Source organism: Chiloscyllium punctatum, chromosome 10 (assembly GCF_047496795.1).
Source record: "Chiloscyllium punctatum isolate Juve2018m chromosome 10, sChiPun1.3, whole genome shotgun sequence".
Lineage (NCBI taxonomy): Eukaryota > Metazoa > Chordata > Chondrichthyes > Orectolobiformes > Hemiscylliidae > Chiloscyllium > Chiloscyllium punctatum.
In genome coordinates this window covers 57,774,910-57,801,223 of record NC_092748.1, presented here as the reverse complement: position 1 = coordinate 57,801,223, position 26,314 = coordinate 57,774,910, and the positions used below count along the sequence as shown (strand labels likewise).

At 37.8% G+C, this 26,314-nt stretch overlaps 2 protein-coding genes and 1 long non-coding RNA gene across 5 annotated transcripts in view; 2 read left to right on the top strand and 1 right to left on the bottom strand.

Moving 5' to 3' along the window:
- Nucleotides 1–23,105, top strand: part of metap1d (methionyl aminopeptidase type 1D (mitochondrial)) — a 164,445-nt gene extending 141,340 nt beyond the window's left edge. For all 3 annotated transcript variants that reach the window (XM_072579251.1, XM_072579252.1, XM_072579250.1), the window contains 4 exons: nt 2,584–2,681; nt 15,833–15,880; nt 17,290–17,368; nt 17,522–23,105. In XM_072579251.1, coding sequence (XP_072435352.1) covers nt 2,584–2,681; nt 15,833–15,880; nt 17,290–17,368; nt 17,522–17,606 — 310 coding nt within the window. In that variant the 3' untranslated portion in view covers nt 17,607–23,105. The remainder of the gene's footprint in view (nt 1–2,583; nt 2,682–15,832; nt 15,881–17,289; nt 17,369–17,521) is intronic.
- Nucleotides 1–26,314, bottom strand: part of LOC140482194 (uncharacterized) — a 52,701-nt gene that overhangs the window by 23,699 nt on the left and 2,688 nt on the right. Inside the window, exon 2 of the long non-coding RNA XR_011961683.1 lies at nt 1,734–1,803. This is a non-coding gene — a long non-coding RNA (uncharacterized lncRNA). The remainder of the gene's footprint in view (nt 1–1,733; nt 1,804–26,314) is intronic.
- Nucleotides 23,354–25,999, top strand: dlx1a (distal-less homeobox 1a). Its single transcript, XM_072579254.1, has 3 exons — nt 23,354–23,910; nt 24,237–24,436; nt 25,130–25,999. Exons 1-3 carry the CDS (start codon nt 23,601–23,603, stop codon nt 25,379–25,381), a joined length of 762 nt encoding a protein of 253 aa, XP_072435355.1. The 5' UTR covers nt 23,354–23,600; the 3' UTR covers nt 25,382–25,999.

The following is a 26,314-nucleotide window of genomic DNA, read 5'->3' as shown; positions in this document are numbered from 1 at the left end:
CAATTCTTACTATAAAAGGAAAACTCTACATATGCTGGCTCATATTTGCTCAGCCTTGGCTTGTGGGTACCATCATCTCTGTGTAAGAACGTTGTATATTCAAGGATCACTGTAGAGCCTTGGGTTCATGATTTCAGTTGACTCTCCAGTGCTAGCTATGGCTTTAATGCACTGTGAGAAGCAGGGGCAGTGACAGAAATCGTGGCCCCTGGTATTACTCTTGGATCAGGCCTCCCCGCACCCCACCCCGCCCCCGCCCTGACCCAACCCAAGCACAACAGGCATTCTTCGCCATCTGGGTCAGTTATAAACCAGCTTTGATTGACCGTTCTGACACAGTACTTAGTCAAAAGTGTCATTTTTCAGATGACTCAATAAACCACAGCCCTGTCTGGGTTCTCAGGTGGACCTAAAAGACTTTGGCACCATTTGAAGATTTGCTCTGATTCTGTTCCAGTATTCTGACAATCATTTATCCCTCATGCTGTAAAACAAACGATCTGATCGTTTACTTAGCTGCCATTTGTGGGATCAAACTATCCAAATTGGCAGCTGCATTTTATACAATAATGACTGTATTTCAAAGTACTTGGTTCTAAAGTGTTTTGGTATGTCTTGAATCTATGGAAGTAATAATGTAAGAACAAGTTCTTTTCCTTTTTTTTCTTTCATTCTTTTATCCCTTTTCATATTTAATGTCCTAAAACTGCAGCCTTCTGTCCCAAAGTGGTCTGAGTTAGTTGTTCTCAATGAGGTGCCATTTGGGGTTTGATAACTGATCTCTGCATTTGGATTAGATAATAGAAATATACCTACATATCCCCTATCAATAGTTACTCACTTAATATCCAGTGTAAGGCTAGAATTTTCCCCTACTTTAAGGTAATAAGGATTATGATAAGATGGGCAAATAGTTGGGTGCTTGCCACTTTAATCTATTTCAGCAATCCAGCACTGGGCAAGAATTTCCATTAGCTACTTTTTTAACCTACCAGCAATTATGACCCTAAATGATTAACTGGTAGTTACTTAAGGGCCTCAACTTCCCACCAGTTTGATTATTGGCCTTCCCAGCAGAAGACAAAAATGGCTGATATCCCCACCTAGAAACCAGGACGATATGACTGCCAGGTTGGGTCGTGGGTGGGGCCTCTATTTGTCTCAGTTGAGGGTAAGGATAAAGGGGTAAAGGAATGGCTGCTAAAGCTAACACCTCAACCTAAATGGAATTGAATTGAATTTATTGACACGTGTACCACAGCACACTGAAAAGCTTTGTCTTGTAAGCAATACAGGCAGATCACATAATTAAGTAACATAGATTGTAAATAATAGGTAAACAGCAGCAAAAACAAAAACATAGGTACAGGCGAATGTTAAGAGTTTGTGAGTCCATTCAGTATTCTAACAATAGTAGGGTAGAAACTGTTGCAAAACCAGCTGGTGCATGTGTTCAGTCTTCTTTACCTTCTCCCCAATGGTAGAGGTTGTAGAAAAACATTGCCAGGGTGGGATGGATCTTTGAGAATGCTGGCGGCCTTTCCTTGACAGCGAGCCTGGTAGATGGATTCTATAGATGAGAGGATGGCCTTTGTGATTATCCAGGCCGAGTTCACCACTCTCTGTAACCGTCTCTGATCTTGAATGATACCGTTGCCATATCTTACCTCCAGTCACCCCAACCCCCTCTCCTTGCAACCCCCACCCTCAAGACCCAAAAGCAAAGTACCTACCTTTTTACCATTGTATCCCCAGAGCCTACTGAACTCAGTAGCCGATGCTGGTTGCAATTAAAATGTTTCCCTTGAAGAAGAAATGACGGAGTGTCAGAATCTTGTCAACGCATGCTGATCTTATATACCTTAGATGCCCATTTTATAGCAGTATTTTGAAACTAAGGTGCAATCATTTACATGCTGAAGGGTCTATAGTTGGATTTAAAGATGTCACAGAACTCCCTGTTAAGCAAATCTGGCCAATTGACTTTCAAAGTAAATCTCAAGATCCACCTTTCCACCACTACTAAAAAGCTGTACTGACAGAGAACTGAGAAAATATTGCTGTTTCTGGCTGGAATGCATGGAGTTCAGTACCAGATTCATTGCGCCCGGAGGACCATCAATTCAGTGAAAGATACTCTTTGGTCTTCCAAAAACTAGTTGGTCTTCCAGTGCAAGGAGGTGACCTTGACTGAGAGTTGCAGACTAGCACATTCCAAAGTGCAGGGGAATATGCAGACAGATATTCTCTAGGGGTAGCCTTTGCCAAGAAATAGTGGTGACAGACTACCATGTGAGGTCTTTCAGCTAAATTACAATGGGGTCCATTCAGTTATCAGACCCCCACCACCACCGTGCCTCAAATATATGTAAGTAGTACCTTGCATGAGTAAGAAATGCCTTGGGTTTGTTGGGAAAGTCATACTTCAATTTTGTTTGTTTCTCCATATGCAAAGACTGTACAGAACTGTTTTAATGACTATGCATGTATATGTAGTTTTTATGAATAAATATATTTTAGAAATAAAAAAGCAGATTCATATGGAAACGTCAGAACAGATTATTTCTTTGTTATTATTTATAGTAAGATAGCAGATTCCAATGGACTGCAAGTTTGTCCTTATTTCATCGGCCATGGGATAGGCTCTTATTTTCATGGGCATCCTGAAGTTTGGCATCATGGTAAGTATTTATACTTTGATTCCCTGAGTTGAAATAATAATTTTCTTAAATGCTTGTAAGGGTCCTTTAACCGAATTGTTGTTTCTTGTTATTTCATAATGTCTTAAAATATAGAATAGAGAGATTTAAATAAGAATCCAAACAGCGTTTCATATAGCTTACTTATTTCATTTGTCTGCAGGTACATGTTACAAGCATAATGCTCTGACTTATTGTATTAGATATGAACTCGTGCATAGGCAAAGGTAAAGTCAACTGCAGGTCATCTGCCCACGATATTACTTATAGCAGCACAGTTCCAACTAGAAAGATACTTTTCTGGAACTGGCAATAAAGATATTCTTCCTCACAAGTGTGGTCAACACACAGAACTTCCTGGTTTGTTCCTAACGGCGCAAATGCTCGTAGAATTTTGAAAATAACTCTTTACATGATAGGAGCATTGTGTGTGTTGGGAGGTGGAGCTTGGCGGGAGCAAGAGACTGTAGTTGCTTACTGGACACAAGCTAAGATGGACGAAATGATCTTTCTCATCTTGCATTTATTATTTCTGTATCTTCATATCCAAATATGTATTTATTGCCAATTCTCTAAACCTTTACATCTTTCTGAATGTCTTTAACTCTTCTTTAACTCTGTCATGCCCATTATGGTTATGAAACATTTTCTCTGTATCTTGATCTTTCTGTTTGTGTCGTCTTCTGCAAGATGGATTAACACAGAAAATTAACCAATATCTGGTGAGTATGTAGCACATTCTGTATGCATCTCTCATGCAACTAGTGTGTCAATATGAAGATGAGTATACCTATTTCTGTGTTCTATGATAACTTTTCTGCCTCTTTTTAAAAATTTGAACCTCTGCCCTCACCATTTTATCCTCATATCTTAATTTGTGTAAATCTATGTTTTGTATCTGCATATTTGAATATCAGAATGTTAATGTTTCTTAAGAGACAAGTTGTTCTGGATGGAAAAGTCAACATACATGTTTATGCATACATCTCAATCTTAATTCAAAGATTTTGAACTTCAAAAATTCAACTGAACTAAGCTTTGCCTCTGACAAAGGTGAAAGTTGTTGGGGGTATGTGAAGATTGAATGCAAATATTTGTCATAATAATTTGTGTTTACATAGCACCTGTAACAAAGTAAATGAAATCCTACAACAAACCTTATCAACAAAATTTGAAACCCAGTCACATAAGGAAATAATGCATTGGTGTTGAAAGACTTTGTCAAACAGAGAGATTTCAAGGAGACATTTAAAAGAGAATTGAGGCAGAGAGGTTTGGCATGGAAATTCCAGAACTTAGGGTCTGGGCAATGGAAGGCATGACTGCCACTGTTGGGATGAAAACTGGAACCAGGAATTTAAATTTCTTTTAGGAATTATTACCTTTTAATATCCTTATTATGGTTTAACCCTATTTTTAATGCATTGTAAAGCAATTGGGGAAGCATTTAGCCTGCTATAAAGTTTTATTTTCACGAATGTCAATAATTAAAACTTCTCTTAAAGATAATAAAAGAAGCCTACTTTTGCTTGATTCAAATCTGATGGTTATCAGAAACAAATATCAGCATGCTTTGCAACTTATGTGAATGTGCTAGCTGCAAAACGATCCACCTTCAATTTTACTTACTAAGTACAGATCCACTGCAAAAGTTAAATATTTTACCAATTCAACTATTTAAAGATTTTGGTGAAAGCAAGTTTTCTCCACCACCAATTTTTTTTTCAGAAACAACAAATATGAAACGGATTACACAAAACAACTACAGCTTTGACATAAATACATTAAAGGACAACTTGTCTTATTGCTTTCCACCAGACTAATAGTTGACACCCTTTTCAGCTTTATGAGCCAGGTAATGACATTGGTCAAATAACCTGAATCTCATTTGTGAGTGATTAAATAACGTAGAAACAAATGCATTTGCATTAAATTCAGAGAAAATGAATTGTTTAACAAAGTCTTGATTCTCTTTGAGCAAAGCTTAACTTGAACCTTGTTTCCATGATTGGTGTGGAATGAATTTGCATCCTGCTGACGCAAATTGAAATCTTCTGATACAAATTACAATATGTTTACACACAGCAAGCCAGCAACTGTAAATCACAGTAAATGTTATTGGGAAAGCCAGCACATGCATACACTAGAGGCAGGTGAAATCTATTTACTTAAATGTCTTTGTAAAAAGCAAAATGTGCAGTTTTGGCAATTTAAGAGTTGTATTGTAAAAGGTAATTTGTTTTCAAGACATTTAATAGAAGCCCTCCCCCACAAATCCTTCTGTCACCTCCTGATGAGGACATGTTGAACAGCCTAGCCTCTGCAAAGCATTCTGCATGAAAAATGTGATTCAGCAGCACCTGGCATTTTACTCAAACTTCTAATTACTTTGCTCCAGAACAATATTACATCTACACCCTGGAGATAGGAGATCAGTTGCTGCCTTGTAGCTTACATTGAAGGGAATAGTGATATAGAGATGTAAAAAAAAAGAAGCTCTATGTTAACTAAGTATTTCTCAATTAATTTAGGATTTTTAAATAATGTTCCAGCTATTCTCATCATATGAATGAAATAATAAAATTACTGCAGAAGGACCTGTAAACTGGACATTAACATTTGTGTTAGACACCTGCACATATGATGTTCATTTTCCAAATTCTATGTTCTGCTTCCCATGAATTGTATGGAAATCTGAATAAAAGCTGGATATGTGTTTTTCTTGCTTTATTAATGACACAGTAGTATAAACTGCAATATACTTTGACTTACTCTTTACAAATGAATGATTGTATAACCTATTGTACACACATGCAAGTAATAGAGTAATGTTTTGAGAAGGAAGAGACCATTATTCTTTCTAGTCTAGCCATCTAAGCTTTACTGTTAGTCTAAAACTAATAACTTTTGTGTCTGTTGTGGTTGATTATATCATAAGGTATGAACAAAATTAGACTCTTTGGCCCAACCAGTCTGCTCCATCATTCGATTGTGGCTAATGTGCTTTCCAAACCCATGACCATTGATTTCCTTACCAATCAAAAACCTGGCTATCTCTGTCCTAAATACATTCAGTGACTTGACCACCACAGCACTCTGTGTCAATGAGTTCAGCAGTACATCTCTGCTCTTATATTCTAGCCATCTTAAAATGTATGTTAACATGGCATTTAACTTCCTAACTGCTAACTGAACCTATATGTTAACCTTAAGAGAATCCTGAACTGGGATTCTCAAGTCCCTTTCTGCTTCAGATTTCCAAAACCTTTCCCCATTTGGAAAATAGTCCATGCTTCTATTCTTCCTATCAGAGTGGATAACCTCACACTCTCCGACATTCTATTCTATCTGCCACCTTTTTGCCCTCTCTCCTAGCCTGTCCAAGCCCTTCTGCATCCTCCCTGCTTCTTCAGCACAACCTGTCCCTCCAACTATCTTTGTTTCCTTTGCAAACTTAGTAAAAATGTCCTTAATTCCTTTGACCAAATTGTTAATGTATAACGTTGGTCATTGTCCCAACACGGACCTCTGAGGAACTCCACTAGCCACTGGCTGTTATCCTGAAAAAGACCTCTTTATCTCCATTTACTGTCTTCTGCCATTCAAACAATCCTCTCTCCATGCCAGTATCTTGCCCCTGTCGCCATGGCCTATTATTTAGCAGCCTCCTCTGTGGCACCTTGTCAAAGGCCTTCTGGAAATCTAAATAGATCACATCCATTGGCTCTGCTTTGTCTAACCTGCTTCATTACCTCCTCAAAGAATTCCAACAGATTTGTCAGATATGACCTCCCTTTTACAAAGCCATGCTGACTTAGCCCCATGCACTTCCAAGTATGCTGCAATCTCATGTTTAATAATGGACTTTAAAATCTTACCAACTACTGAGGTCAGGCTAACTGGCCAATAGTTTCCTGTCTTCTGCCTCCCTTCCTTCTTAACAGGAGTCTTACATTAGCCATTTTTCAAACTTCTGAGACCCTGCCTGATACCAGTGATTCTGAAAAATCACCACCGATGCCTCTACAATCTCCTTAGCTGTCTCCTTCAAAATTTTGGAATGATGTCCACCTGTCCAGGTGATTTCTCCACCTACAGACTTTCACCTTGCCAGCATCTTATCCTTAATAATGGCCACTAAACTCACCTCTGTTCTCTGACTGTTTTGAAGTTCTGGTATGCTGCTCATGTTTTCTGCTCTGAAAATGGGTGCAAAGTACCTATTCAGTACCTCTGCTGTTACTAACAATACCTCATCCGTTTCTTTTTTTTTAAAAAGCTTTCCATGGTTTTCTTTTTCATCTTCATTACAGTTAATCAATTTCCTAAATTTTGGGCTTTGCAGCAGGTAGCAAGGTAATGCACTCACTGCTGAAGTTAGTTTCACTTATAAATTTAGCAGTCTTCCAGGTGAAAATTTCACCTCTATTGTCGTGCAGTGGTTATTGCAATTGATTATCACATTCATTACTGCAGAATTCTCAGCAAAGAGCTAGGATGATGTCATTAAAGGGTTTGCACAGAGACACAACCAGAAATAAAGCAGCATTAAAATAAAATTATTTCTTAAAATATTTCCAAGTTCAAGGTTGGAACAGAGATGAGGCAAAGTTATAAGCTTATAATATTTGGAGAAATCCTCTTTCAGAAAATAACTTTGAAAATCACTAATTACTAATTTAGTAGCACTTCACAATTATAATTTTTAATTAGTTCTGTTGTTCATCACATTTTATTAATCCCATCACTATTAGAACCCAGTTATAATTGATCTAACAAGACAGTTAGAGAAGTACATGAGTAGGAAAGGTTTGGAAGGATATGGGCCAGGAGCAGGCCGGTTGGACTAGTTTAGTATGAGATTATGTTCAGCATGGACTGGTTGGACTAATGAGTCTGTTTCCATGCTGTATGACCCCATTACTCTAAGTCATTTCATGGAATTCTGACAATGACATGGGAATGGGAATTTGATGTTTTCATTGATGTCAGTAAGTACTTTTTCTGTGAGAAGTGGTAGTGAGGTAGAGTGGTAAATGCCAGTGCAACCTGTGACAGAACACTGACTGTCAATAGCAACTTCAAGATCTCTGTGGTAATCTACATATGTGCTAAAGTTGTGTTCAGTTTCAGGTCAGTAATGAAGTCAACCCTACCTACCAGTCCTCAGCAAAACAGCATATTTGTATTTTTCTTTGGCCCTTAGTGTCTCTTAAAGTCTACAGTTTTATGCCTGATTTTTTTTTAAAATTCAAATCTGGAAATCTTTGAAAATTGAAAAAAATACTTCAGCGTGTCCCTCTTCTTCCTCTGACAGTAAAGTTTCAGGGTGGAAAATCTTTTCTTATATTTCAAAACTCTTAGCTCTGGAATTTGCCATGTTGTTTTCACTGGATTGTTTCCAGTAGCACTATGTATTATGGTGGCCAAGACTGTATTCAGAACTATAAATAGGGGATCATTAAGGTCAGATGTAATTTTTTAACATTGCCTCCTATAACCTAAATCACACCTTAGGTATACATCTCAAAATTTTATTTACTTTCTTGACCAACAATGAACATTGAGCTGACAGCTTTAAAGACTTGGCTGACAAAACTCCTCGATTTCTTTCTTGCTTTGTTACTTTAAGCTGTTGAGGTAATCTCTAAAGATCCAAAGGATTTTAACAGATCAGATGTTTCTGCTTTCTGATTGCTGTAGAAATTAATGGTGATGTCTGTTTTGATTTTAAAATGTTTATACTGATTTCACAGTGAGTACAGTGCCAAATTCACACTAGTGCCAATTTTATATTATAATATTGCTAAATTGCAAATTGGCACTCATACTTCATGTTGGCCTGACCCACCGTGTCCAACTTTGAATACGTTTTGTTAGCTACAGTATAATGCAAGAAGTTGAATGTTCATAAGATAACTGTTCAGAATAATTTTGAGATGCTTGTGTTTTTGTGTATTGTGTGAGGTTTCTGTTTTATTAATCTGTTATATTTTGTGAAATGGACATTCAGACTATATTTACAATCCCAATCAATTATTCCTGTTATTCCAGACTTTCTGTCTCAATTGTCCTATGCTGTTCTATATTTATTGATCTTTATGTGAAGGACTTCAAAATGCCAGACCTAAATTTGCATTGTACCAGTTTAATCTGCTTTCATGGTTTATCAAGGTAGATTTCCATATTTAGCTTTTCTGTAATATTCATGATCATGTATTTTAGTGAGTTCTTCTCTTAATCACCACCTTTCAAAGATTAAAAAAAAACTAAGTTTCTCTTATTGATCATAATAACACTGGGGATTAACATCATGACTCTTCTGCAACACTTCTAGGGTGCCTTCTTTGTGTATCCATGACTAAAACTGTACTTAGGATATGTTAAAACAGAGCATTGTACAACATAGGATTATAGCCTCCAAATTGCACTCTATTAATTTAATTAAAAATCACACAACACCAGGGTTTAGTCCAACAGGCTTCTTTGGAAGTACTAGCTTTCGGAGCGCTACTCCATCAGGTAGCATTCCACTAATTTAGCAATACAGTTCAGCATGCTTGTTTCTATTTTTATTACAGTGATGAAATTACTGGGCATACTGCACCAATGGCAGGACCTGTAAGAGCATTGATATACAGAGTGATCTTGGGGCAAAAGTATATCGTTCCTTGAAAGTAGCAAAGCAAATGGATAAGTTGGTAAAGAAGACATGCAGCTTGCTTGCCGTCATTGGTTGTGGCATTGAATATAAAAGTGGGCAAATCATGTTGCAGCTTTTTAAGACTTTAGTGAGGCCACATTTGGAGTATTGTGGGCAAACTCCACCATTGTAGGAAAGATATGGAGGTTTTGAAGAAGGAGCAGCAGAGGTTTACCAAGGTGTTGCCTGGTTTGAATGTATTAGTGAGAAGGAGAGTTTGGAACTTGGATTGTTTTCAAGATAGCATCAAAGGCTGAGGGGCGACCAGATAGAAGTATATAAAATAATGAGGGGCATTGATAGGATGGCTAATCAGAGTCTTTTTCCTCGGGTGAAAATGTCAAATACTAGGGAGGCATAGGTTCAAGGTGAAAGGGAGCAGGTTTAAAGGAGATGTGCAAGGAAAGGTTTTTAATAGAAGAAGTTAGATGCCTGGAATGCACTACCAGGGCAGGTAGTAGAATTAGGTAGATTAGCAAAGTTTAAGAGACATTTAGACAGGCACATAAACAGGCAAGGTATGGAGTGATGCAGACCATATAACGGTAGGTGGAATTTGTTTGGAATGGCATCATGATGGGCCAAAGGGCCTGTTACTGTACTGTACCGTTTTGTTTCAACATCATTGAAAGACATTTGTTTGCTAATCTGCAGTGAATTTATTGTGCTAATAATCTCTGCAGTTAGGTTGTTTAAGAGTTTATTTTGTAGGTCTTTTGGCTAACTCTTCAGATGTATCTGTTTTCCTTCTTTGATGTTATCTGAGAATTTTATCAGTCTGAGCTCCTGAATCAAGGTTGTTAATATAAACTAGAAACACTTGTCGGTGGTACATTACATACACTTCTTCTGTGCATTTTGACATTACTACCAGATGTGTGTAAGACCATTGGAGTACAATAATTGACGGCTGTGAATGACGTTTAATGTGCCTTTGCATAACACCAGTGTTGCTGTTGGCAGATACATATTTGTTCTCCTGTATCACCACTGCAAACCCCTGCCACTGCCTTCCGTTAATTGCAAACAACTTAACATGCTGAATAAAACAGGATTATGCTCTTCTTTTGCAGAAAACTAAATACACTACCAAAAATCAGATTTCTACAGATCCTCATAGGTCTAAAAAGGCCAGAGTTTAATGTTTATTAATTGTAGAATGCATCAAGGAATATTGCTCACCAGAACAGGAATTTCTTTTTAAACAAATATACAGACAAGATGGCATTTGGGAGAAATGAGACTTCTCTGCTGATTCACATTGGCCTTAATTTAGCCTCCAGACAGAGTGTAAAGAATTTGGAAACTATTAGAATAGTTATATCTTTTTCTTTTGATTGGCTTTGATGTTGTGTGCCTATTTATTTCCTTGTCAATTTGCCTTCTCTTTCTGTCCAAAAACCGGTGAAGTGCCCAATAATTGGAAGGGGGCTAATGTTGTGCCATTATTTAAGAAAGAATGCAGGTAAATAGCTGAAAACCACACACCAGTGAGCCTAATGTCTGTGATGGGTGACTTGTTAGAGAGGATTCTGAGCAACAGGATCGATAGACATTTGGAGAGATAAGGATTCATTTCAGAAGTCAACATGGCTTTGTGCATGGGAAATCGTGTCTCATGAATTTGTTTGAGATATTTGAAGGGATGACCAAGAAAGTAGATAAGGGCAGTGCAGTAGACATTATCTACATTTACTTTAACAAGGCCTTTGACAAGGTACTGCATTGAGTAAAGTTAAATTGCTTGGAATCTAGGGAGAGCTAGCCAATTAGATATAAAATTGGCTTGAAGGTAGAAGACAGATGGTGATGATAGAGGGTTGCTTTTAAAACTGGAGGCCTGTGACCAGTGGTGTGCCACAGGGATCAGTGCTGGATCCACTGTTACTTTGTTTTCTGAATGAGAATTTAGGAGAGGTGATTAGTAAATTTGTAGATAACACAAGATTGGTGGTATAGTGAACAGTGAAGAAAGTTATCTGGGAATACAGTGAGAATCTTGACCAACTGGATGGTGAAAAAGGCTTTCAGCATACTTGTGTTCATCAGTCAGTGCATTGAGTATAGGAGTTGGGACATCTTGTTGCACCTGTACAAGATGTAGGTAAGGCCAAATTTAGAGTATTGTGTGCAGTTCTGGGCACCGTATTACAGAAAGGATATTATTAAACTAGAAAATGTGCAGAAAATATTTACTAGGATGCTACCTGGACTGGAAGGTTCGAGTTATAAGGAGATGCTAGATAAGCTGTTACTTTTCTTTCCTGGAGCATAGAAGATGGAGGGGTGACCTTATAGACGTCTATGAAATCATGAGGTAGGTAGGTAACAGCTTCTTCCCATGTAGGGAAGTCTAAAACTAAAGGGCATAGGTTTAAGGGGAGAGATATAAAAGGGTCCAGTGGGGCAATCTTTTCACACATAGCGTTGTGAGTCTCTGGAACTGGCTGTTAGAGGTGGTATTGGAGACGGGTACAATTTTGTCATTTAAGGAACATTTGGGCAGGTACATGGATCTTAGCATCTTAGAATCCCTACAGTGTGGAAACAGGCCCTTCAGCCCAACAAGGCCAACCAACCCTCCGAAGAGTATCCCACCCAAACCCACTCCCCATTACTCTGCATTTACCCCTGACTAATGCACCTAACCTACACATCCCTGAACACTATGTGCAATTTAGCACAGCCAGTTCACCTAGCCTACATATCTTCACAACCTGGATGGGAGAGGTATGGAGGGATATGGACTAAATCCAGGCAAATGGGACGAGTTTAATTGTGAAAATTGGGCAGCATGGACAAGTTCGACCGAAGGGCCTGTTTCCATGCTGTAAACCTCCATGACTCTATTGATTCTTTGCTGGGACACAGTTCCTCTATTACCTCACCCAATAACTCAAGCATGTTCTAATTTTAGCAGAATGTCCTAATGTGGAGGAAGTTCCAGTATGTGCTCTCAAGTGAAGTCTGCACAAACTCACTCCAAACATGAGCTTGTCAGCAGTTACGAGGAGCAAGAACACTGGCTCATTTTACTTCAGAATTCAGCCTAAAGATTCCCTCCTTAACCTGAGGGTAAACAGACATCCTACCAGGCCTGGCATTATTGACTTTCCAACTCATGTCACCTAACTCAAACCTGGGAATTTTCCACGCTGAATACTTTTCTAAAATCGGTGGTTGTAGGAGAACATTTTCCAAAAATACAGCTCTTAATACAGCTCTGCTTTCAGCCATGTTTTTTATATATATATATATATATGTTTCCCCTCTGTATGTTCCTACATAGTGACTATTGTCAGTTTAACTAGTTAGCTAAGCTGAAAAGCAGTAGACCAAATTGTGTCTGACACAGAATGGAAATCTCTGAGGTGAGGACAGTTGGAAGGATAGCTTTGCAGACCTGTATGAAAACTTACAGCGCTTGAAGAGGCCAGCTGGCTCATCATGTCTAGCTCAGCTCTTTGGAAGAGCTGCTCAGTTAGTCTCATAAGGCTATAAGATTATAAGACATAGGACCAGAAGTAGGCCATTCAGCTCAGTGAGTCTGCTGTGCCATTCAATGAGATCATGATTGATCTGATAATCTCAACTCCACTTTCCTGCTTACTCTTCATAACCCTTGATTTCCTTACTGATTAAAATACTATGTCAGCCTTGAATATATACTTAACAACCTAGCCTCTACAGCCTTCTGTGATAAAAATAATTCCATAGAATCATTACTGTCAGAGAGAAGAAATTTCTATTCATCTGTGTCTAAAATGGATGGCCCCCTATTCTGACATTATGCCCCCTGATCCTAGACTCACCCATAGGGGAAACAGCCTTTTCACATCTGCCCTGTCAAGCCCCTTAAGAATCCTGTATGTTTTAATAAGATCACTTTCTTGTTCTTCTGTGTTCCAGTGAGTACAGGCCCAATCTACTTAACCTCTCCTCTTGAGGTAGTCCCTCCATGCTCAGCTTCAGCTGAGTGACCCTTCTCTGAATTGTCTCCAATACCAACATATCTTTCCTTATTTGAGGGGCCCAGAACAATTTACAGTATTCTAGCTGTGGTCTGACTAATGTCTTGCATATTTTAGCAAGGCCACTCTATTTTTATACTCCATGCCCTTTGCAATAAAGGCAAACATTCTATTCACCAAACCTGTTACCTGCTGAACTTGTGTGCTAGCTTTTTGTGATTCAGTTCCCTCCTTAAGGGCACTATGGGTCAACCAACAGCATGTGGACTGCAGCAGTTCAAGAAGAAAGCTCACCATCACTTTCTCAAGGTAACTAAGGATCGATACCAAATGCTGGCCAACCAACTTTGCCCATGTCCCAAGAGTCAATTAAAAAAAAGACGACTCTCAAATCTCTCTTTTCCATGGTTGTCTGCAGTCTTTCTCCATTTAAGTAATATTCACCCCCTCTATTCCTATCAAAGTGCGTAATCTCACATTTGCCCACATTACTGTTCCATCTGCCCACATTATTGTTCCATCTGCCAAGATTTGCCTACTCACTTAACCTATATATATATATATCCCTGTGCACTCTTTGAGACATTCTCAGCACTTACTTTCCTACGTAATTTTGTATCATCTGCAAACTTGGCAACAGTGGTGCAGGCTCGAAGAGCAGAATGGCCTACTCCTGCACCTATTGTCTACTTTCCTCATTCAAGTCATTACTGTATATTGTCAATAGTTGCCTTTCCCTTATGCTTTTCCCATAGCCCTTTCCAAGTATTTTAAATTCCTTTTTGAATGTTACTGTTGAATCAGCTTCCACATCACTTCAGGCAATATATCGTAGCACACAACTTGCTGTGTAAAAAAAAAAGTCCTAATTTTTCCATCTAATTCTTTCACAATTTGTAGAATAGAATAGAAATCAGATTAATCTAGTCGTAAAATTTGCTTTGGATGTTTTAATGAAATATTTTATGGTTATGGTCAAAGTGTTTAATTGCTTAAATTATGTTTACATCTTTGGATTTCACGCTCTCCCAGCAAAAAGTGGATTCTTATTAAAACCAGCCTTCAACAGTTGGTTGATTTAGGCCCATTTTTGGAATTAGTTGTCCAAATTATAAAAAGAAAGATGAATATTCATTCAATATAGGCTTTATCGTCCACTGCTTAAAACAATCATGTTACTTACCAAATAAAGATATATTGCTGAAATTGAACCATTTGATTATGTTTAATGCAAATTGCACAAGAAACCATAAGGCCAAACAAAGGGAGCTATGTGGTTTAAATAAGGACATTTTAAAATTCAATTGTTTATTATTTTGTTAATACAAATGAGGAGAGGAGAAGCATTAGTTTATTTATCCTATTTGAATAAAGCATTTTCCATAATCAACTGTTTTCTTATTAATAAATGTGAAGTTCTTTTGAAATACATACGTTATAAAATGAATCCATATGCTTTGTTATGAGAAGTTTCATATAACAATCAGAAAATTAACTGTTGAATTATCTTATGCAAACTAAGCATTGCAGTTCAGGTTGAGTGATATTAATTCATACACATTTGAATACAAATCTCTGTAAGAAGGGTCACTGGACTTTTCGTTAACTCTACTTTCTCTCCACAGATGCTGGCAAACCTGCTGACTTTCTCCAGCACTTTCAGTTTTGTTTCAGATCTTCAGCTCTTTGTTTTTTTACATGAATACGAACTAACATGTTTAGATTTTAATTTTATAAAAGGTTCTCATTCATTACTAAACAGGTGTAAATAAACCTTCGATAAATGCACTGAGGCTAGGAATACTGCAGGGAGTAACTCACCTCCTAACTCCCCAAAGCCTGACCACCATCTACAAGGCACTTGTAGTACTCCTAACTTGCCCTGGATGAGTACTGCCCCAATGACGCTCAAGAAGCTTGACACCCCAGGACAAAGCAGCCCACTTGATTGGCACAACATCCACAACCATTCATTCCCTTCACTGCCCATGCTCAGTAGCAGCATGTGTACTATCTGCAAGTGCATTTCAGAAACTCACCAAAGATCCTCTAACAGCACCTTCCAAACCCATGCCCACTTCCATCTAGAAGAACAAGGGCAGCAGATATATGGGAACACCACCACCTTCAAGTTCCCCTCCAAGTCACCCACCATTCTGACGTGGAAATACATCACTGTTCCTTCACATTCATTGGGTCAAAATCCTGAATTCCCTCCCTAATGGATCACCCCACAGCAGGTGGACTGCAAAGGTTCAAGAAGGCCCCTCATCACCCCCTTCTCAAGGGCAACTAGGGATGGGCAATAAATGCTGACCAGGCAGCAATCCCTACATCCCACAAATGAATTTTTAAAAATGAATTAAGAACTTTCAGCATTGTATATTGTTAGCCTTGATATACCTCTCAGATCACCAGTGTACATACCTGAACAAGCTTTGTTTCTGCCTTTACAACAGCTAATACCAATGACCTGATGATGGAAGAGGGAATGACATTTACAATAGGTAAATATTGTCATCACTGCGACTGATAACTGTCACTATATTATCTGCCCATTAGAAATGTATATTGTGCAGAAATCTAAAATTCAGTAAACTGCATTATCTTTCTGAGTCTATTTAAGCTCTCCAACTCTGATTAGGATGAAATTAATGTGATTATAACATGTTTATCTGCCATAATATTTCTTAATAATTAAAAATTGGATTTGATTTTACAATTATTAAACATTAATTTGCTGATGAATGTTGTAAAGTAATTCAGCATGGTTTTCCCTATTTTTAAATGTAGTTTTTTAGAATAGAATATTTTGAGTTGATGCTTGTGATTATCACAACCTGTTCACGTGAGTGGATAGTTTAACCATTTTTATCACTTTTTCCAATTACTTAATTAGTAATTTTAATGTTTATATGTAATGAATATTTTTGGTAAGATTATAAAAATGTGAAGATCGAAAAATGACCATTAATTCATTGAAGCTCATCCCTTTTTATAGATTAAGGGGAATCTGATTAAGATGCTTAACATGATCAAAGGAGTTGATAGGAAAGCGGAAGGAAACTATTTCCACTGGTGAATGAGTTCAGAGCAAGGAGGCATAACCTTAAAATTAGAGCTAGTCATTTGAAGGAAGATGTGGAAGTCTGGGACTCTCTCCTCACAATAGCTATTGAGACAATTGAGAAATTTTCAAAATTGAACTTAATAGAACTTTGATAGGAAGGGTACTATGGGTTGCCGAACAAAGTCAGGGAAAAGGAGTTAACCTATAAGTCAGTCATAAGCAACTGAATGGCCTACTCCTGTTTCTATGTTCCTAGAGTACTGTCTTTCTTATTCAACCATATTTTACACATCGATGTCTGGCAATTTATCTGGTTTGGCTGAACTGAGGCCATTACATTGCAACATACACCCATTAACCGTCATAATGTCATTGACACGGCATGGAAAAAAGTCAAAATTCTGACAAAAAAGCAGCCAGGAGAACTACTTTACATTGATTTATCGAGCTGCAGTTTTAGCATAAAGTGCTAAAATTAGTTCTAAATCTTTTAATAAACTAATGAATATGAAACAATTCATCTATTGTACTTTGACTAACCTTAATACTTTATCTCACAAGCTCTACTTAGAACTTGTACCAAATATTTATCAGGCATTAAATAAAGAAGTCTGCTTTAACTTTATTTCTCACTTTATTTCCCCTGCAGTCCTACTTTTCAGATGGACTATTTTAAGTCTTTCAGTTCTACTACTAAATTTATCATTTAAACTTCTGTTTCTCTAACCACATTTTTCCTTTGTTATGCTGTACTTGAGTAACCATAAAAGAAAATATATTTGATATCAGTGACTCCATTTCCTGTGATCGATGCCGAACTCCTTGTGTATATTATCTGAATTCTAGAGCCAATTCTCATGGAAGGATCCACAGAATTCAGAATTTTGCAGGACGGCTGGACTGCACTGTCTGCTGATGGCCTTAGGTACTGGTGTTAACTTTTTAGTTTACTTCATGTTAGAAATTATGTTTTATCTTACCAACAGTTGCTTTCAGTAATTGTCTTTTCAATATAGTCGATATATTATTTTCCAAGTACCGTGCGTATTACCTTTGCTTAAATTTTGTTATTTTTAAGATCAGCACAGTTCGAACATACTATAGCAATTACATCAAAGGGAGCAGAAATTTTAACCAAATTGCCGGAGGAAGATGCAGAGTAAACAGGAAGACCAGAGACCCCTTGCAGATGCAGCAATGAAATGCCTTCTATCCAGAGTGTTTCAAGACCGCACTGCTAACGTCGCTGGTGGACCTGCAGGACGGACGTTTGTCGCATTTGGAATTTGATGCTTCTCCCCGTGATGGTTTCGTTTTTCTTGAAAAACCATATTTGCTGCATCGTTTTAATAAATATTTTGAAAATAATGATCCAATAAATGTGTTCTGTGCGTTGGTGCCAGAATTGCAGCTGGTCGGACAAATCTGTACTGTCCCCTTCCAGTGGTGTAGCGTGTGTTCAAATGTATGGAGATTGATGTGCTGTATTTTGTTTGCTGGTGGAAATGAAGGGACCATATGAAACGATTTAAACAACCAAATTACAGCGTTACCTAGTCGCCTATTAGAGTTTGAGTTTGAAAGCTATTTTTCAAGAAAACTGTAACTTCTGCTTGCACTTAACTGAAGAACTGGTCTCGTGTTGACTAAGTAGTGAAAGCAGGCTTCCTTATATTTACGCTAAACCAGAAAAGAAAGTGTAGAGCAAGGACAACCGTACTGGTGTTTACAATTACAAATTTACAATTTGGTCGATAAGGATAATACCGAAATGGATGTAACTCTTTCGACAATAACTGGGGTCGAAATTGTGTAACGTGAAAAGATGGACTAATTTATCTACTTGCTATCTTTCATGTGTATCATATGAATGGGTGAATGAATATCTTGAGTTAATGTCCACAGGGACTAACTAGTTGAAAACTTTGCATCGTGAGGTATTATGGTCACCATATCGAAATGAGTAACAGAGTTGATATAAAGACTTAGGTTTTCAAAGAATATATATAAATATTGTATTGAAATGTGACTTTTAGCGCACAATTATTTTCTCTATCGTTTTGAATGACAGAGAATCTGCAATGAAGGTGGCCATGACTGAATTTGTTTGTCCTATTCAGTGATTGGCAGTATTTATTAGAGAATGGGATGGCAAATTCATTTCACATACACTGTATGGGGTTTTCAAGAGTGCGTGTTAAGTGTGATTTGCTGCAATGTAAAGAGTTCTGAATATAGGGAAGACAGATAAAGAAATAATTGGTGGATAAATAAGAGAGAGTCGGTATGTTTGTATTTGAATCGCCATCACTTTCACTTTGTAATGAAATTCAATATGGTCCTCCAGTTACCTCGTGCCTGACTTTTGTATGGTGGACGTTGTCACTGTATCGTTACATTTAATATTATAGCTAAATCCTTCAAACGCTGAAAGAACATTTTCTGTACTTCGAAAATCAATCGGGATGTGATCCCGAATTGAGTTTTTAATCCGCATTTTTCAGTTTTATTTTGTAAAAATGCACCAAAATTGAATAATTAATTTCAGGAATCGCTAGTCCTCGACCCTGGCTGTTGAAATTTCCAGTGTTCGCTCTGCGTATAAAATAATGTTAATCTTAAAAAGAATTATTTAAATTCCTATCACTTTGATGCATCTAGAGGTGGCATTTAATACCTGTTCTGGTCAGTGAGCAGACACACCAAACTGTATTTTAATTCCAAGAAACATGTAAATATTATCACTGACCCTAATTATGACGTTTAAGGATTTGCCTGCCATAAACCCAACCCCTGCCGCATCGGAAAGAATGGAATTGTAAACCTTACAGCATTTCAGTCATTGATCATTCGATATATTGTGTGTGCTACATGTTTAACTTAGTATTTTGTAAAATCCCAAGTACTCTGTACTTTCATTTTAGCAACCAAAATTCAGTAAAGACTGAAACAAAATCAGTGATTTCTGAAAGAGGGGAACGTTTCACGTGAAAGCTTTGCTTAAATCTTAAAACTTGCTAGCCATAAACCGGAAAGAGCGAATGCCTTGGGTACACATCATCGTTGAAGTGGAAAACAGTAACTGTAGACAGCAGGAAAATAATCAGCGATTACTGTGCGCAAAATGGTTTGGCGATTTCTCCTTGCCACTGTCTTACACTTTATTTGCAGGTTCTCTTTCACGGGTTAAAATTGTCTCGTTGAAAGTTTACGCCATTTTGTTTCCAATTCCTGTTTGCTCATTGCCGTCATTTTTATTTATTGGGAGGAAAAGATCGGGTCACTTTTTTTCAAACCAAACATGACTTCATCTTTTATTTAGCTAGAAGTTGTTTAATAATCTTAATCCTTTTTACGGCTTGGCTAAAGGTCATAAAAGCATAAATCTATCGAAATGAGACTTGTCACTTAAGTTGTGTATGTAATTAAATAATTAATGATAGTAACACGCACGCAAGAAAAGTCCTGTCTTGTGTTTAGGTATTTGTTAAACGCTGAATGTTAGAGATCATACGTAAGATTGTGTTCTGTTTGCTACGAAAAACGTCTATTTGCAAGTTAGTCTGGCAGTCTTCTTCGGCTTACTTGTGATTATGAGAACAAGCAAAATTTTACAAGTGCTCCTATATTGAACATACTTTTGATGTTATCAAAACAGCACTGTGATTAACAGCCCTCGGGGTCAGACATTAATTGGTCAGCGATCATACAAAGAAACACAACACATTTAAAGTGTGACTACAATGCTTCAATGCATCCCTTAAATGTGGAGATGTGGTGCACTTTAGATTTTTCTCGCTTTAACAAACTTGACAAAATATATATTCGTGCTGTTGGGATTCGTGTGGCATCTGGAGACAATCACACACACGTCGGAAGAATTAAGTTAAGATTGTCACGTTAGCCCCGAGTGGATTTCAGAGCAGATTAATTCTGCCTGTTTACAAGATCTTTAGATAAAAACGTCTCTGTTCATTTTAAATATTAGAGGAATTGAACCAAATCGACACCTAAACTGTTGGTGGTGTAAGTTTCATCTGAAACAGGTGCTGTGTTCTTTCTGTTATAGCTGGCGGTAGATTCGGAGACAGGTTTCTTCCATCTAGCTCGAACATACTTTGAAATCCTTGCTAAGATGCGGTCATATTCTACCTCTTCTCCAGTTTACCACAACATTGACTTGTTATACCTGTTACACTTGTTATACCTGTAAATGGTTCTATCAGTTGTAATTCAATTAACAATTGAATCATATCAAAATTTATTTAAAAAACGATGAATTTGCTGTGATGTTTCAAATTATATTAATGTTAATTTAAGTAGTTTAAACCCGTTTCAATAATGGTACAATAATCAAATATGTAAGAAAGTAAAGGTTTTAATTGAGAATGCAAGTTGCGTAGCTAGGCGTTCTCTTAAGTTTGGAAAAAATCATAGCTGTTTTTTTGGCCTGTTGACTCTTAAATTGATATATTTACACATTTTTCCCTTCCTGTAAATAAAACTCACACTAATAAGCTTCATTGGCAGCGAGAGATGTTGAATATGCCTGCAGTACAAATATTTTTATGAACCTATCACATGAATAAATATGCATATCAATTTGTGGAGCCGCAATTTTAGTGCCTAATTGGCTTGGCCAAGGATAGACTTTCTCAAAATACAGAATAGACCTAAACAGTTGATTATAATTAAATATTTCATTCAGGGCTGGGCACTGTTTCTGCAGCTGACATGTAAATTTTCATGGTCAGTCTTTCAGTGTTTTATTGCAGTTCTCAGTCAGTGACGTTAAGTGAAGCAATGGGCTGGTACGTGAAAGAGTTTTCACTTACTGTTAATGTTCGAGAAATTTATTAACAGCGGGACAGCGAACATCTGAATTCATAGAATCGTTTGAAATTGTTGTTCAGCAGCAAGGCAATTACTTCATTGTTGCTGAGAAAGCGGTGTCATTTATTTCCGCAACCTATTCAACAAAATGCTAAAACATATTTTTCTTCAATTTGAAGAAAACATGCATTTCCTCCAAGTGTTATACTTAGGAATACGAGTTCAAATTGTTGAATTACGGCGAAGTGTGATGTACTGAAGAACAAAATGTGCCACAACTTAGATTGTGTGTGTATTTCACCTTGAAACGGTTATTTGGATATAACAACGGGCGCGCATTATATTGTGAATTCTGTTTTGTAACGACCTTCCGAAATAGTTCCTTAATTGATTTTTGCAACAGGACCTCCTTTAACTGTGTGCGGTCTGGAGAAGTAAACCTTACGTGCATCGACTTTGTTCCGTTAAAATATTATGGAATGACTACCGTGAGAATTACAAACCCACAGCTACTTAAATCAGGCACTGTCTCAATTATGTGAAACAAATAATTCGGTTTTGTCTCCATAGAAAAGGAGGGAAATCGTGTAAAATTAGTCATGGAAATAAAATGCTTCGAAAATGTTCAGCGCATGTTAAAAATCGACATTTGTTATATAGAGATGACTGTGCGTTAAAATCACTTAAGCTTTAAATACTCGTTATTCCAGATGTATGCATTTGTATTATATCAGCTTTGCCTTATACTTACTGGCCGCCAGCATCTCATCAGGATTCAAATTACACCGTTTATCGCTGTGTGTGAAGTATTTAAACCCGAAAATGCATTTTAAGTACCTTTTATTCGCCCTTCAAACAAAACAGTGCAATTAATCTCCCACATTGAAGTATGCTTTCTAGATATTTTATATCATTCTCAGGTCGCATGTGAAATGCAAAAATCTCCGTGTATCATTAATATGATGCATGATTTTATTTTAAATCTGATGCCCGTACACAGACATCTCTATGCTATAGTTTGGCTCACTTGTTAACGATGAAAGGATTGGATCTTGCAATTGGTGTTAAATATATGGCTAATTATGCGTATGAAAATTAAGCCTCAGAGTTATGCTAATAGGAGCCGCCTTCAGCTGTTTATCAGAGCTCTTGAGACTGGCATTTAATCAAATGAATCAGTAACTGCTGCATATGCACGTGTGGTCTTTCACCGTATCACTTCATGAAAGATGCAGTTTTGCTGCATCACAAGCGTTATCTTGTTAAATACTATTTAAGTGAGTACAACGTTCAAGAAACGTTTTAATTCTATATTAGTTGTTGTGCACATGATTTTATTTTTAATTGCGTGTCTTCGTTAGTCATTACAATGATGGAACGGGACTAGTTCGGCCGTTTGCTAGATTGACCATTTTGCCTATGTTTACCCCATTCGAATTTAGTTTTGAGCCAAGTAAAATCAATGGATAGGCATCTGCTATAATACATTTCAACATGGAAAACGAAAACGTTAGGTTAGTTACGGCTTCTTTATAAAAACAAAATTATACCATATTTACGTTGCCAATCTCTTTTTTAAAAAACAATACCTGATGAACTTTATGCATTGGTATTGCTCCATAAATCCCTAACATCATGAAAGCTTTCATAGGGAGTTACTTTGCGAAGTGCAGCGATTGTTGTTAGGTTGAAGATAATGGATAAAGTTTCTTGTATACCATTCTTTAATACACTGTAGAAGGGCACTCAGTTTTGAAATATTACGTGTAAAATTAACGAAAGCAACGTCTTGTAGTTGTCAATACTGTCATTAAAATCATAATGTATTTTTTTGGCAGCAGTGTTTTGGATATTTACAATACGGATTACGTGTATTATTGTGCAGCGGTTATGAGTCATTAAAGTCTCAGTTGAGGTCATCAAACTAGGACTTTATAATGTCTGTAATAAACCGTTTCAAAATCGTTTGATTTGAGATGTTAGCCAGAGCGTTGACTTGGAAATGCTGAGAAACTCTCTGGGCCCATCTGTCTGCACGGTTTCGGGCCCCTAGGTCCTTTTGGCTCGGCCAATCAAAACGGCACGTGGTGGAGAGGGACCTATCAGCGAGCAGTATTCCTGAATATTCATCAGCTATCCAGTCAAACCTTTCAGGCGAGTTAGTGTGTATTCACAGCATCATGCCTCGACTTTGTCAACCCCAAAACTCCATTTTCTTATGAATGGGGAGTGAAAAAAATCAGATTCGCTTAAATTGGGATCCTTCTCGGCCGGTGGGAGTAGTGGAAGGAAAAGAAGTGAAGTGACAAGCTGGGAGGCGAACGATGACCATGACTACAATGTCAGAAAACCTCAACAGCCCCGTCTCAAGTAAAGCAGTTTTTATGGAGTTTGGGCCACCAAGTCAACAAATGTCGCCTCCCATGTCTCACGGACATTACTCCATGCACTGTTTACATTCCGCCGGGCACTCTCAACATGACAGCTCCTACAACACTGCTTCATCCTTCTCACGGTCTCTGGGCTACCCCTATGTCAATTCAGTGAACAACCATTCCAGTAACCCCTACATCAATTCAGTGCAATCGTACCAAAACAGCTCGAATCTGGCACACACAAGATTAGAGGACACAGGTAAGAACAACAGAATCAGTCAATTCCTGACTCATGTAAATTGCTGTAAACTACACGAGGCAGTTTCTTTCTCCCCAGCTGTTTTTGAACAAGCCCGGTGAGGAAATTTGTAGAACAGAAGTTCGCATCATTCTGCCTCTGATCTTTGTAATTATTTATTGCGTAATGCTATAAACAATGCATGCAATTATGGGTAATTATACGTAAACCGTCGCTAGTAAAAATAGACAAACTTTTAACTGCTGTGTTAAATATGTTGTTATTCTGTTGTAGGTAATTATGTATTGGATTTGCACTGCTATGTCATTTTTTTTTGCCCTTTTTAGGAGCAGAGTCAGATAAAGGTACCGTGGTGGAGAGTGGAGAAGTCAGGTTTAATGGGAAAGGGAAAAAAATCCGTAAACCCCGAACCATTTATTCCAGTCTACAGCTGCAAGCTTTGAACAGACGGTTCCAACAAACTCAGTACCTGGCTCTGCCTGAAAGAGCCGAGCTTGCTGCTTCTCTGGGGTTGACACAGACACAGGTAACAGAGATATTAAACTAAAATGCAAAGCACCTCTGTTCGTTACATCGAATCAAACACACTACCGAGCAAAACCAGGTATTCGGTAACATAAACCCTGGCAACTACACTTTTTAACGCAGAGTTCACGAGAAGTATAAGCCAAAACAGCAAATGTGTGCGTTACCAGACATAAAACCAAGTATTTGGTCACACCAATGGAAGTTTGAAGCGTTGCAGTAAAATGCAACTCCAATCCATAAAATGACACAGACATGACGGGACGATTCACATGCACGCACCAACAACCTGCTCATTTAAAAGGCATGCAGTATGGATCGTATATCCTACACCAAATTGTTTGGGAAACAATTTCAACAAGTCACCACAAGAAATACGTCATGTTGCTCAAATTATAACAATATAATTGCCTTCTGCTTTCTGAATCGTTGTCCCCGCCTAGAAGAACCCATCAGTGTGACTGACTATGACTGCTTGGTAAAAGGGATTTATTTTTAATAATTTAGGATTATTTGAGGTTACAAGACATGGGAAAGCATATGCTCGCCGCCTCTAATATTAACCTTTCAAAAGTTAGTTTACTATTTAACTTCTTGAATTAGGCTGTTTATAAATATGTGGATTTATTGAAAGTCTTGACCCTTATATTCTTTAAAGTCTTAATGCTTAAAACATGTCTGTTATATTATGCAGGTAAAGATTTGGTTCCAGAACAAGCGTTCTAAGTTTAAAAAGCTGATGAAACAGGGTAATGGTGCATTAGAGAACAGCGCCCTTGCTAATGGTAGGGGCCTATCCGGATCCTCCCCTCCAGTTCCACCCGTCTGGAACCCCTCATCTGCCGGCAAGAGCTCCACAGGGACCCCGGGAAACTACATCCCTAGCTACACATCGTGGTACCCTCCAGCGCACCAGGAATCTATGCAGCAGCCCCAACTGATGTAAGATAACCACCCTCGCCCTGTTTAAGCAAGGACAATAATCCAAGAAAGCAATTTCTGAAGTGCACCAAGCCCTTAGCACAGATGTGATGCGGAGCGAGTTCCCAATTCTGCCAGCTGACAGCTCGGCGAAATCTCTCTCAGATCCCGGTTAGAACAGACCGCCAGCACCAAGACTCTGTGGCGTAATCCCTGGGACAGTTAAAAAGCCTTTGTTACAAATTCCTTGTATGCGTCCTACTCCAAAAGAGGCAGGCTTTGTATCCCCCATTAGGATTTTGCGTCTGTAATCTGAAGACTGGTTAACACAGCGCAGAATTCACGACAGCAGGAAGTTCTTACTGCACGCGGTCACGGTTTTTGTACATATTATTTAAATATGTTGCACAGATTTAGCGTTTTTTTTTGTTTTGTGTGGAGTGTACATGATACATTGTGAAATGGGATCTTAATATTTACCTGTGAAATGCAAATGTGATGCTGAAAAACACTGTGTCTAGCGTTCTAAATGTAAAGGTTTAGTTTTATATTGACAATGTTAACTTATTGCTTTGTATCTTTGAATCTTTGTAAATATATTATAAAGTCCATTCAAGGCAGTAAAATATGATTTTAAATAGCAGCTGTTACATTATGAAAGTCTCAGTGTGCTCATTCCAGGTTCATTAATACCGAACTGCAATAAGGCATTCATTATTATCACACTGATTGCAAACTCCATCTTCTCCGCTTGCATATTACAATAACTGGACAAAGTGATCAAACCTCACCCCCAGTCTGTGAATATCCGGCAAATTGAATGAAGTTTCCAAATTCTTTATCGGACGCTAGCAACTCGCATTTTTATATTTAAAGGCATATAGGCCAAGTGGGTTATCCTAAAGTTACTTTCTGATTTTTTTTTAGCTCGTGTGTAGTTTCATTTTAGATTACTTGC

Bases quoted from the DNA above. Each gene is read 5' to 3' on its own strand.
- dlx1a (XM_072579254.1), top strand. From the start codon at position 23,601: ATGACCATGACTACAATGTCAGAAAACCTCAACAGCCCCGTCTCAAGT. The intron at 23,911-24,236 runs GTAAGAACAACA...TGCCCTTTTTAG, and splicing joins CACAAGATTAGAGGACACAG to GAGCAGAGTCAGATAAAGGT. The intron at 24,437-25,129 runs GTAACAGAGATA...TATATTATGCAG, and splicing joins TGGGGTTGACACAGACACAG to GTAAAGATTTGGTTCCAGAA.